This window comes from Rhinolophus sinicus, linkage group LG14 (genome assembly GCF_036562045.2).
Source record: "Rhinolophus sinicus isolate RSC01 linkage group LG14, ASM3656204v1, whole genome shotgun sequence".
NCBI lineage: Eukaryota > Metazoa > Chordata > Mammalia > Chiroptera > Rhinolophidae > Rhinolophus > Rhinolophus sinicus.
Window position 1 is genome coordinate 18,028,238 of NC_133763.1, and position 14,117 is coordinate 18,042,354.

The 14,117-nt window shown below is 40.7% G+C and overlaps 1 protein-coding gene across 3 annotated transcripts in view; it reads left to right on the forward strand.

Annotated features, from left to right (window-relative positions):
- Positions 1-14,117, forward strand: part of CA8 (carbonic anhydrase 8) — a 93,834-nt gene that overhangs the window by 52,558 nt on the left and 27,159 nt on the right. For all 3 annotated transcript variants that reach the window (XM_074318547.1, XM_019716202.2, XM_074318548.1), the window contains exons 5-7: positions 6,870-6,932; positions 9,517-9,565; positions 10,916-11,028. In XM_074318547.1, the coding sequence (XP_074174648.1) occupies positions 6,870-6,932; positions 9,517-9,565; positions 10,916-11,028 (225 nt within the window). The remainder of the gene's footprint in view (positions 1-6,869; positions 6,933-9,516; positions 9,566-10,915; positions 11,029-14,117) is intronic.

Sequence of the window (14,117 nt, forward strand, 5' to 3'; positions counted from 1 at the left end):
AGCAAGTAAGTCCATCTGCAGGCCCTTTAAGAGGAATGCCTGGGACTGCAGTAGCCCTCTGTCTCATTCAGTCACAATAGCTGCTGGTTTTCACAGTCAGAAATTATTGGGACTTCTCTTCCTAGCACCGGAACCTTGGCTTGGGGAGGCTGGTTTGGGGCTTGGACCTCTTGCTCCACTGGGGGGACCTCCACAGGCCTATTCTGAGTCTCTGCCCCACCTACTAGTCTTGAGGTGGCTTTTTCTATATATCCTTAGTTGTAGGACTTCTGTTCAGGTAGACTTTAGGCAATTCTCAATGATGGTTGTTCTGTAGTTGAGTTATTGACTGGAGACTCTCTTTTTAACACTTCTTGTAAATCCAGTTTAGTGGTGATGAACTCCTTTAGATTTTGCTTGTCTGGGAAATACTTTATCTCCTTCAATTCTGAATGATAACCTTGCCGAGTAGAGTATTCTAGGAAGGTTTTTTATTTTTCATTTATTTTTATTTATTTGCTTTTTTTTTTTTTTTTTTTTTTTTGCACTTTGAGTATATCATGACACTCCCTTCTGGTTTGCATAATTTCTCATGAAAAATCAATTGATAGTCTTATGGGGGTTCCCTAGTATGCAACTAGTTGCTTTTCTCTTGATGCTTTTAAGATTCTCTCTTTATCTTTAATTTTTGACACTTTAATTATAAAGTATATTGGTGTGGACCTCTTTGTGTTCATTTTGTTTGGAACTCTCTGTGTTTCCTGGACCTGGATGCCTGTTTCCTTCTCCTGATTAGAGAAGTTTTTAGATATTTTTCCTTCAAGTAAGTTTCCTGCCCATTTCTCTCTCCCTTCTCCTTCTGGGGCCCCTAGAATGCTATGTTAGTATGCTCAATGTTGTCCCAGACATCCCTTAATCTCTTCCTCATTAAAACATTTTTTAAAAATTGTGCTGTCCAGCTTGAGTGATTTCCATGGCTCTCTCTTCCAGATTGCTGATCCATTCCACTGTATCAGCTCTCTGCTATTGATTCCTAGTGTAGCTTCATAGTGTAGTCATCGTACACTAGATTCCTAGTGTAGTCATTGTATTCTTCAGCTCTGATTGGTACTTTAATTTTTCTGTGTCTTTGTTGAAGTCCTCACTGAGTTCATCCATTCTTCTCTGATTACAGTGAGCCTCTTTATTACTATTACTTTGAACTCTTTATGAGATAGTTTGCTTAACTCCATTTTGTGTAGTTCTTTTTCTGAGGTTTCGTGTTGTTCTTTCATTTGGAACGTATTCCTTTGTCTATTCATTTTGCCTAATTCTCTGTGTTTGTGTGTATTGGGTAGATCATCTATGTTTCCTGGTCTTAAAGATGTGGCTTTATGTGGGAGATGTCCTGTGGGGTTCAGCATTACAGTCCCCTTCTGGCCACCAGAGCCAGGTGCTCCGGGGGTGTCACATGTGTGGGCTTCATGTGTCTTTCTGTTGTGGCAGGGCCACAGCTTCTGCAAGTATACTGGTGGGTAGGATTATCATCCAGACCACTGCAAGGTCTGGCTGAGTCATAGGGGCCGGCAGGACGCACAGAGGGCTGTGCCCACTGGCTCCAATAGGCTAGCCAGAGGATTCCAAAATGGCACCCACTGGCGCTGCGGTCAGCATTGCAGACCACTGGCTGAGGTGTGGTTTCCCTTAGTGGGACCATATTTCTGCCTTCCCTACCTTTTTCAGTGCTGTCCGTTTTTGTGGAGACTCTGTTCATTGAGTTTCCAGGTCCCCTTCAGAAGGACTTGTTCCCTATGTTGTAGATTTGTTGTGGTTTGGGGAGGAAGTGAGCTTAGGGTCTTCCTACATTATGATATTTAACCAGAACCTAGAATACTTTTTGTTCTCCCTTAGAGGTGACATTAAACACATGTACAGAGAACACTGATTATTTAAAAGTAGAAAACTCAATCTTGAGAGAGCAGCCTTATTTATTGGTAGAAATTGATTCATTTACTTATTAGAAATTTTCTTCAGAGTGGCATTCAGGGTCTTTGGAGAAATGATTTAGAAATGAAATCAGAGATGAAAGCAGAGTTCATTTTATTAATAAAAAAGACTTTCAGAAATGTTTTTGGACTTTGGCGTACTGAAAAAGCTAAGAAAAATCAATAATATAATCATGTAGTAGATTCTTTTAGTTCTTTGTTAGTAATAATTTTTTACTCCAAGATGATTTGAAGTGCCTTATAGAAAGCATTGATAAAATAAGACTGACAAAGACCTTGGTAGATATAGTCGATAGTCAAGGTTTAGATTTGAGCTCTCTGGTAAGCAAAGAATGTTATGTAAATTTAGTGAAATGTACAAAAGCAAATCACATGCTTTCAAAGGTAAAACTTTAACCTAGTTCCTAAGGTGAATCTCTTAAGCTTTGTCATATCATCTGCTTGATGTGATAAACAATTTACAGGTAAAAGAGATCCTGGAAAATTTAGACTTTCCTCTCCCCTATCTTACAGAAGAGAAACCAATGGCCAGAGAGGACAAGTCATTGTTTATAGTGACACAGCGATTTTGTGTCACCAGTCGGTACCAGAAACTGTTCTTCCATTCTGTGTGGTTCCAGGCTGCCTTTCAGATAATATGGGATTAGAGCAGTAATGTTAGCACAGTGGTCTTTAGTAACTTAATATTCCAAAGAGAGTTGGGTAACAGGCCTTTTGAAACTTGCCTTTTTTGTGTGCCATATATTTCAATATCATTAATTACAAAAATTTTCTATTATAAATATCTCTAAGATATTTCTTTGTTGATGTTTGAATATAGTCATTCAATTTTAGCCTTTTAACATTTTAAAATCAGTTTCTTGAAAATATGGCACATGTCATAGAATTTAAGAACAAATCCTTACATTTTTTAAATGAATCCTCTTCTTACAAGTTATTTTATGGCTTTTTCACAGGCAGGGCCCTCTATTCCTTCTATTTTACCACTGCATTGTATAAATAAAATGGAATCACAAAATACTGATAAAAATGTTTTAAATTATACAAATATATTTTGATAATCTCTAGTACATTGAAGTAATAACTGTTAAAGTCCATTTTTTGTAACCTGAAAAAGTTAATAAAGCATCTTAAATTTGAGAAGTTGAGGCAGCAGAAGTAGAAGACAATGTCTCATTATTAAAAAACAAGAGTAAAAAATAATGAAATGAAATAAAAATAAGAATACAAAAAACCAAACAGTCATATGTAGAAGGGAAGGGAAAAATGTTAGTTTCATCTTTGGAATTGGTACTCAATAAATATTTGTCAATAGAATTAAATATGATAACTTACTATTTTCGCTTAGCTGATTCTTTGCATGTACCAGGTCATGGGGAGTATTAGAGCACCGTATTGAAAGCCAAGACTTTCGGAACTAGCATCGGTATTTCCAGGAGCAAGCTCCTTGTTGGAGGCAAGGGGAAGGTCAAGAGCATGCACACTTGTTCTAAGTTTCCATACGTTTGCCTGGAGGGAAAATTCAGGTTATCTATGTGAAAACGCCTTTTGGGAGAGAGTAAAACTACAGAAACTAGGAGAGCAGAATTTCATGAAGGGAAGAAGGTCTGATCAGGCGTGTCAGGCGAAGCAGAGAGGAGAGGGACTGAAGCCATCGGGTGTCTTGCGCGTAGGTGAGGGGAGTGAATGGGAGGTGAGGGATCGGAGGCAGTGAGTGTAGACTTCCCTTTTAAGAAGACTGACTCCAGAAAAGAAAGGTGGAAGGGGTAATAACTAGTGACGTACAGCACAGTCCTATTTGTTTCATTTTGAGATGTGAATTATGCCTGTGTTTTTATTCTGAGCAAACAGAACTAGTGCAGACATAGAGTTTAAAAATACCAGCAAGAAAGGGGATAGTGGACATAGCAAAGTCCTGAGGATGGCAGGAGGGCATGGGATGGAGACCTTACGTGGACGGACTAAACTTGGACAGGAGGGGCCCACCCTTTCTTCAAAATAGAGGGTCATGAGAAAAGGGTGAGTACAAATGGGATGAATTTGTAGGTGAAGGCAGGAAAATAGAGCAGCTCATGCGTGATGACCTTTATTATTTCTGAGAATACAAAGCAAAGTCATTTATAGAGCAAAGGAAGCGTAGGTTTGGGAAACGTTTTGAAATAGCCCAGGAGAAGAGTGATACAGTAGCCTTGACAGTCAGTGTGGGAGACCCACTTGAGGTTGGATATTTCACGTTGTACAGGACAGTGGCTTGTGGATTGTTGTCTAACCAGGTAGAGGAGTGGAGAATTCTAGCAAATTGTTACATTGATCCATTGCTCAGCAATGACTTAGGAGGACAAAGGGATTAGAGAATCCAGAGTGGCTGAAGAGATGTCATTCAGGGCAGGCAGGAAGGGAACGAGACAAAGCCAGAAGCTCCCGAGAGCCTTGGCTCCTGGCGATCCACTAATGGGAAGAGAGAGAAAAGAGGAGAGCTAGATGGGTGAGAAGTTTTCAGAAAACAAATACAGGGTGTGTTCTCAGGATTGATTTGCTGAGTAGTATGGGGCTGAAAGCCACGGACTGAGGGATAAAGAGATAGGACAGGAAGGGGACAGGTCACCCACATGGATGTTGAAGTCCTCCAGAGTGATGGGAGGAAGTGATGGCTGTGAGGGAGTGACCAGTGGGATAGTAAATGGCAAGGAGAGCATGATAGCATCAGTGGAGGACGGTCCACTCAGTGGGCAGCCTTATGCATGTGGGTCAGAGTACCCATCCGAAGGGAACAGCAGGGCACTGATGACCACAGCTTCCCATTCTATGTGACGGAGACTACACAGTGTCCATTCGAGGCCTGGGAGAGTGGTGGTGATGGCAAACCTGGGGGTTCACACAGACCAGGAGGTGGTGGGAGAGCTTGTCAAAGATGCCCAGTCATCCTGTTCCAGAGGGGACAGTTGAAAATGAGGAGAGGTTAGAGTTCGAAGTGGATAAATACAGGGCCATGCAGGGCTGAGATTCTAGGAGATGAACTGACCAGATGGTTTGCATTGTGGGTGGTGGTGAAAGTTGGCAAAGGCGAGAGGTAAGAAGTTAATTGGTCTCACGGTTCTTGATGGACTCTTGGCACCAGGTTGTTTTGTCACCTCAACTGTTGTAGGATTTTAGGGGTTGAGGTGTGCAGAGTATTATCCATACTAGCTTTTTGGTGGTTGTAACCTCTGCAAACAAAAATTTGGCAAAGGAGGAAAGGAAAGAGGTGGAATAATGGATGCAGACTGTGGCTAGATATAAGGCTTTGCCCAAAAGTAAAGAATCTTTATAGCTAGAAGGAGTCAGTGATAGTTATTAGGGGCTACTACATGGAAACACTGTATTGATGCTGGATGGCATTGTGAGTGAGAGTAATATGGGTGATCTGGATTGAATTATGATGCATAGTGTCCTGTTCTAAGGTCTCTGTTTGATTTAGCCTTCTCTGCAACCCTGTCACTGTCATCCTCCCCACTGAATAGATGAGGCATAGAGGTTAAGAAACTTGCTCAAGGCTAAGAAGTGAGTCAGAATCAGAATCCAGGCATCCAATGCAAATGACCTTGCTCCTGAATCATGACTTTATGTGTCCTTACACCATTCAGAGGTGGCCTTTTCAAAAAGTTATAATCTGACAGGCGGTGCACGAAATGAAAACAGACCCCAACCCTAGGCACAGGCATCTTAATGGTACATCACCGTTACACCAGAAAGCAAAGCAAGTCCATTTCCCCTGAAGATCCGGTGAAGGCTTCTCCCTAAAGGTCCAGGCTGTTGCACTCATGAATACATTTGCCTTAGGTATTTTTTCTTTAATTCAGGGATTTTTTTCCTCCTGTTTTTAGAGCTTATTTCAGGAATTGCAAACCCTTGGATAATAGTTAAAGTCTTGACTATTCTGAACTGATTGGCCTTAGATTATGTAAGTTTCTTGTCTGTGTTCTTTCCTCTTTCATGCCCTTTCACCTAGCACGTTTCACAATTGGCTCACGTGGAGAGAAACAGAATGTGAACATGTTGACAGCTCTTCTAGCTCCTTATAGGTCATTCTCTAAAAATTTATGTGTGGAAGAGAAAAAAATGAACAATAACAATGCTTGTTTATCTGAGGTTATAAATTGTCCCTGCTACAACTGTCCTCCATTAGCATGGACCATTAAAACTTGGTTGAAAAGTGGAAATCAGATTGCAGTTATACTTTGTATACCTGACACTAATAAAAAATAAAGAATACTTATTGTAAGATTCTTTTTTACAGTCTCAAAATCTTTGGAGTATTTTATACACTAAAAATATGTAATGATATATAAGGTTTTAAAATAGAAAACCATGAACAGCATATTCTTATTATTTGAGAATAAAAAGGTGATTATAGAATTGTGTCCAGTGGTAATCAAGGCATGTCCTGATTTTGGTAACTTTAACCTATGAAATCACATACCCACTTTGAGTCAATAAAAATTTTTCAACATTGATAAAATCTATAATAACGATCTAGAGATGCTAGAAGCAAAAAATGGAAGAGTTTGGGCATGCGATGAGTAATTTGGTTCAGAAATATCCTTGAGACTTTTATATCGCAGTATTATCTGCTTTGCTCTATGAGCATGTGTAGCACAGTGTGTGATGCTTTATACTCAGCATGATGAATTTAGAATGGATTCTTGGAAACATCCAAGAACATCTCCGATATTTGACTGTGCTAGCTTCTGTTACAACTTTAACTACCTTCAGCAGACGTTAACCTGATGATTGATGAAAAGGTCATTTAATTATTCCCCAAGCAGGACATTCAGTGGACCTGAGCATCACTTCTATTAGTTATTTTAAGTCAAAGCTAAGAACGTAACAATTTCGTAGTTATGGCTTATGCTTTATGTATTTCAGATAGGAAAAGAACATGTAGGCCTGAAGGCTGTGACTGAAATCCTCCAGGACATTCAGTACAAGGTAAGTAAGTCATCATTTAAAAGAAAATAAAAACACTGGTTGGGTAAGAGTTCCCCAAGGCCACCCTCAGGCTCGATGACTCACTAAAAGGACTCCCAGAAAAGCTATTATTTTCATGGTTGTGGTTACAGCAGAGGGACACAGGGGAAATATCAGCATAGTGAAAAGGCTCAGGAGAAGAGTCCAGGAGAAACCAGGCCCAGCTTCCCAGCATCCCCTCCCAGTGGAGTCGTGGGGAGATGCACCGGATTCTCCCAGCAATGGTGTGTCACAATACATGCACATTGTCACCAACCAGAGATGCTCACCTGAGCCTTGGAGTCCAGAGATTTTATTCGGGGTCAGTCATGCGAGCATGCAGTGCCTGTGTGACTGACCTCAGCTGCGACCCCAGCCCTCCACGCCCACCCTCAGCAAATCCAGCACACACCATCAACCACTTACTAGAATCGACTTATCTCTTCAAGCTGGTACAGCGTGGCCCAAGGCCTCCAGCACACAAAACACTCTGTAAAGCAGAATATTCCAAGGGCTCAGAGATTATCACCCAGAAGCCAGTCAAAGGCCAGTCTTGACAATCCTTTTTTTGAAATGCGAGGATTTGAGCAACCCACGCCTGCTGAGTTAACCCTTTCCACCCATTAGTTAGAGGAAAGTTGTGTAAATGAAACACATAACAATTGTGGCAACTGTACTTCAAAGTATTTATGTGAAGAACAAAAAGACAGGTACACATAAGCCATAAGATAATACGTGCAGAGAAGGTGATGCACGTTTATTTGACGCCGTAGAGATTCAGCCTGGTGTTGCTAGGAAGTCAAGTTCTGCTATGAACAACAGTCCCTTTTACACTTACATTGAGTCAGTGCAATCTGAGTGGCCTTGGAGAGGAGTGGTTAATCCTGTATGGCTGATGGACGTGAGCACACAGACCCAGAGACCCAAAGCCAATTCTAAAATCAGTCTGGGAATGAAGTCTGATGAGCTCTATGCTAGCACAAACCCAGGGCATCCTGAACCAGGTAAGAACCTTGTCATGCGGGGTCTCTGGTCCCGCTCCCTGCACAAGAACAGGACATGGTGAGGCCAAAAAGGAACACCCACGGAGCCATAGCTAGGGGAGTCATATCACTATAGTCTCGCTGCAGCTGGGTTGGAGACACAGAAGCAAACATCCGCCAGTACCCCAACAAAGGGTCTTCCTGCACCCCAGTCTTGCTGGCGGCTGGGCGAGACTTAGGAGGTAGGATCCATACGATCCACAATCTGCCAGCCGCTTTTCTGCCTGCCAATCAACCAACAACCAACCAACCCAGTCACCGCAGTTATATCAGTGGCTGATTGGCTAACTGGTTACAGCTGATGGCCATCTACTACCCGAGCCAGCACCTTTACAGGTGAGGCCGAGAGCCTGGAAACCGCTCTCTGGGACTCTGTCCCCACAAACCTCTACCAAAGGTCTCCTGAGCTAGCTCAGAATGAGTCCAGCTAGCAAGGGAAAACACGCACCAATCAAAGAGGCTGGTGGAAACGGTGTGAAGACACATTTTGACTGATATTTGTCCAATAGAAATAGTTCGAGAAATTTCCTTTATATCTTCAGCTAATATGACGTCAGTCATTCTGGAATACAGGAGAATGGAAGGCAAGTAAGCTGGATGCTTGAATATGTCAAATAGTCTCTAGACGTAAGGATGAGATATAGAGGTTATGCATTAATGTTCCCTGTTACGTCTGCATTCACAGAGTAATCTTATAAGAGATATCCAACTACTGTGATAGGTTTGTCTGCCTCAAAGCCCTGAGCAATTTAAATGGCACTATTTCAAATAGGGATCATAAATGTGAATTATTGAATAAGGGCACACATATTTTTCTTGAAAATTAAGTCTAGCTTTGATAAAAGTTGATTGAAATTAAATACTTTCATTTGAGCGTCAGGTTTTCCTCTCTGGAGAAGGAGAGCATCTAGCACGGATCTTAGACCTGAGTTACCAAACTCAAAAGGACAAAACGAGAACCTAGGAGGCAGGTTGTAATGCCCAGAAGGTTAGGAGCTGAGATCAAAGTACTAGGAGGAACGTCATTTCAAAAAAATTCCCTGAGCCAGGGTTCGGGCACTTTATACCAAGACTCAAGTCCCTGGTCTGGACATGCTATGAGCAGGAAAAGTAGCTGACGGAAGGCAGACAGACACTAGGTAGCCAGTTGTAAGTTTCATACAAGGAATTATGGGGAAACTGAACTGTGGTAGCAAAGAAAATAGCCACAGACTCAGAGCAGGATTATCTTGTGGAACTAGCCAGTGTTGCCGCCATGAGAAGACAGAATGAGACACGCACAGATCTATGGGGTCTGATGGTATCATTCAGAAAAGGCATCAACTTGGATTTTTAGTGCTAATTATTTTTTTAATTAAAATTTATTGGGGCGACAGTGGTCAACAAAACTACATAGGTTTCAAGTGTATGATTCTATAATACATCATCTGTATATTGCATTATGTGTTCACCACCAAGAATACATTTTTATTCTAAAATTAAGAAATTTTATGTTAACATGGGGTAATTTTTTTCTTTTTTAGGGGAAGTCCAAAACCATACCCTGCTTTAATCCTAACACTTTATTACCAGGTAAGTGTGCATCCGATTGAGTAGGATGAATTTTCATTGTGGATATGAGTGCATTGTTTGTTTCAGAATATATATATATATATATAACGATATATAATTAGTTTACAAAGTTTCTTTACAATATATGTATTCTCTGTAGTAGGTACCCTTTTCGTGCTCTAAACATGGAACAAACCTTTTACAATAATGGACACTTTGCCACTCGTCCCATTAATCCATGAAGAATTTCCTTTAGATTTTCATTTGCAAAAATTGCTACCTCTATGTAAACACCAGCATAGTAACAGAAATACATCTAAAATTGATGAGTGAGGTTTTTATTAATCTCTAGAATGAAATAAACTGTATGTCTCATTTTGTAAGGTAACCTCTTTGCAATGCTACGTAGCTGTTATTCTAATTATTTAGGGCTCACCGAACAGGTAAGAATTGTGTATAAAATACTCAACATGTAATTTGTAGTTAAAGGTTATCTTGAACAAACTTTGGTCTTCACATATCTCTGCCTAAATTATATGAAATTTCTTAGTGTTTCCAACAAAACCAACTAGGTTGATACTTTGTATCCTCTTAGTTTCTGTATTTAATTGCTCTACAACAAACCAGTTTTTGCCATATGTTGAACATTTATCCATCTTATTTAATGAGTTCCTCTAATGCAGAGCTAAAAGATTTCATAGGAATGATTTCTTTTATCCTATCATAATATGCTTTTCATATTTTGCTGTTGGAGCAGCCATACACAGGTAGTTTGAACAGAATGGTTAAGAACACTGACTTTGAACCCAAACGCTTTGGTTTAAACCCTGGCGCTGCCAGTTTCTAGCCCAGTGGCCTTAGGCAAATTATATAACCCTCTGTGATTCAGTGTCGTCTGAAAAATGGGGCTCATAACAAGACGTATCTCATTGGTTTATTGTAACGGTTCAGTGAGTTAATAAAAAATGTTTAGAAAAGTACCTCACATGTAATAAGCTTTCGATAAATATTAGGTATATTAGTCAGGTAAATCTTCCAATACAATTTAAAAAATACATGGACACACTTCCCCTAAAGTGACTAAACTTGATATATGCATATCAAGTTTATAGAGCCAGATATGGACATGCATAGTAACCTATTGATAGAATTTATTATTAATAATAAAAAAAGGATTCATCATGTTGTCCATTGATTGTTTTCTCTATGATGATTAGTTTAAGAATACATGTGTGAGGCTCTAGTTTAAAAAATGACATCAGTCTGAGAAGTGTTATTTGGACAGTTTGTAATTTTGACAATTATTGCTGGAGTCTTCATAATTATTATTAATTATCTTGCCTTCTTGTGACACGTCCACGGCTTGCACAGACCCTCTGCTGCGTGACTATTGGGTGTATGAAGGCTCGCTTACTATTCCACCTTGCAGTGAAGGTGTTACCTGGATATTATTCCGATACCCTCTCACTATATCGCAGCTACAGGTGAGTGTGGTTCTCTAACTCTTTTAGAATGAAGTTCTGAGTTAAAGGTTAAATTCTGTTTCCGTAAAAGGGAAATGTCTGTTTCATGTTTTAGCTTTCTTCAGATCAGTCACATCTTTGCAGATGAAAGTTAAATGTCTCGAACTAGTGAAAGCAATTGAAAGGTCAAGGAAGAACAGAACCCAGCTATCATTTATATCTGTGTTTTAAAAGTCAGTTTTTACAGAGTAAATAGAAGTCACTGAAATAGTCAAACTGTCAATTCATCTCGTTATGCCTTTGTATGGTTTTCCCAAGCACGGAGAGGAAGAAGGTCTTGGAAGTGAAGTGAGGTTGCTGCTTATTTCTGGTTAAGTCACACAGGGGCTTTGTAATATTTCTTTCTTGGCTTGCACAGGAAAATTGTGTATGAAGAAGGGTGAGGGAATTAGAAAGAATACCTGGGAAAGTTCTGGATTGTTCTGTAGCTTCTCTTTTTGTCACCTACCTCCCACCTTGGGCTCCGGATAGGTGCTTTAAATGCTGATGCACAGTGTGTGGGGGCACCGAGGTAGATTGTCCCTGGGTGTTACCTGGTGAAACATGAGGCAACATAACAACAATGCATTTAAACAATGATTTTCATATTATTACTTTCCATGTCTCTTATCCCTCAGGGCCTGGAAGGTTTTGTTTTCCTTCATGATCTACCTCAAAAAGATGGCGCAGTAGATAAACCAGTTTCCTATAGTATTATAAAACTTTTTACAAACTCTTACTATATCCCTTATCATTTTATAAGAAGTTCACATTTCCTAACTACTCAGTAGATCCTCCTTTTGCTTGTCCTTAAATCTTTAAAATCCCTTCTTCAACCTTTAACAATTTCTTCTAACTCTTCTGTTTCTAAAGATTAATTGTAAGAGTTCCTCATTCAGCGTCTCCATCCTTTCATTATTTTATAAACTTTGACTACACCACCTTTGGACTTTTCTATTTTTAATATGACAATTCCTGATTCCTTTATTAATTCATTCACTTATTTGTTCTTACAAGAAACTGTTCCTGAGTGCCAACCAGGCACAGAGGATACAGAGATTAAAACATAGTCTTCACCCTTAAAAGTTCACCAGAGGGTTGGGAGGTAGATGATCATACAGGCAATTGTGATCAGTAAGGTGGTCACATATAGGAAAGAAACCCAACCCAGACTGGGAGGTCCAGGCACTCACTCCTGAAAAATATTAGGGGTCAGTCTGGTGCAGGAGAGGGAAGAAATAAGAAATCTGAGTCTAACATTAAGAGCAGAAGATTGGACTAATGATATGTGGGTTGGGATTTAGCAAAGATGATAACTGCTGTCACAGATAACGTGTAAACTTCAAAATTTTAGTGATTTGTCACAGTAAAAATTTATTTCTTACATAAAATTCAACAGATGTGTTTTTAATTCACAGTGAAGGCTTTTCTCTGTGCAGTCATTCAGGAGATCAGGTTGAAAGACTCTCTGCCATCTTCAATGCCTCATTTCCAAGTTTGCCCTAGGTGTGGGCATGGGACCAGCAGGAAGGGGAAGAGCTTGGGGGATCTCAGGGGAAGTTTTTTAAAGGGCCACTCCTAGAAATGGTGAACCCACTTATGCTTACTGTCAGTTGGCTAGAACTCAATCACATGGCCACACCTGATTGCAGGGGAGGCTGGTAAGTGCACTGTAGCTTCATGTCCAAGAGAAAGAAGAAATGGATTCGAGAATCAGATCAGCTCAAGTTGAGGAGGAAAGTCAGCCCAGCTGAGTGCAAAACCTCGTTGCAGGTAGAGGAGATGGCACCACACAGGAACTAAGGAATTGCCCAAGGGCCTGAGGACAGCTGAGGGCGTGGTGTCCTGGGATCCAGAACTGGAGAGAGTATTTCCGAAATGTGGAGGAGGGAGGTTAATAGTAACAAATGCTACAGAGAATATAAATAGGGCGACCGCTGCTCACCCCATCGGCAATAAGCGAACCCTCTAAAAATATGCCCAGCTGTCACTTCTCAGTTCATACCCTTCACTCTTGTTTCCTTGGCCGCGTGTGAATGCTGCTTGATGCTGGTATTAGCACTTCTCTGTGGCTTGTCTGTGGCTCCCCTTCTCCATTACCATTCCCCCACCATCCCTTCCATCATGCTGCTTCACGTTGCTCCAGGTAAACTCCCTGACCCATCCAACCAGTTTTTCTCGAGGCTCCTACCATGGAGAAAGCCTTTCTTTCTTTTCAGAGTTGCCTCATCATTGCAAGCAAGGTGCATGAACTGGAACTATAATTGCCAAATAGGCAATTGTTAACTGAAGCGAGATGTTTTCATAGAATGTTGAGCTGTAAATAGAAGACCAAGGATAAATACAGACCAAAGACTATCTTTCAAGAAGTTTCATGGGAAAAAGCCAGGAGAGACAATGTGGAAAACAATTGAAGCTTTGTAGGCGTAGTGGAAGGAGCCAGAGAATGGAACAACACAATGTTATTATTCTCAGGTTTCAGATGAGGAGACTGAAGCTTATGGAGATTAAGGAAACTTTGCCTGGGCCACACAGGTAGGAAGGGTAGATTTGGGACCCAGCTCAGTTCTATGTGATATCAGTGCTGGGTGTGTAATCACTTCCCCTTTTCAACTCTTGCCCTTTTCAACATTACAGTTCCTTTGAGACCCTCTTTTTGTAAGAGACCTTGTCAGGAAAATCTCAATAGTATTAGAGAAGCTTTCTACCTCCATCCGTATGTTTTTGTGCCCCCAGTTGGAGAAGTTTGGTTTCTTTCAGTCAGTTAGGAACACAAAATAAGACCTTCAGAGGCTGAGGCCCAACAGACAGATTTAGGAATCATTGGCATAAAAGGAGGAGCTGAGTGACAGAAACAGATGAGATGCCCAAGAAAAGGGTATGGACACAGGAGAGCAGAGTCGAGAAAATGGGAGAAGACGCTGTGCTGGGACATGGTCCTGAGGGTAACCTTTTTTTTGATAAGAAAGCTCTTCTAAGCTGGTAGGGTCCCATGGATCTTAGTACTCTCCATGTGCCATCTGTGCCATCTGGTTACTCCAGGTCCCTTCTCCAGCTGATGTCATATTTCC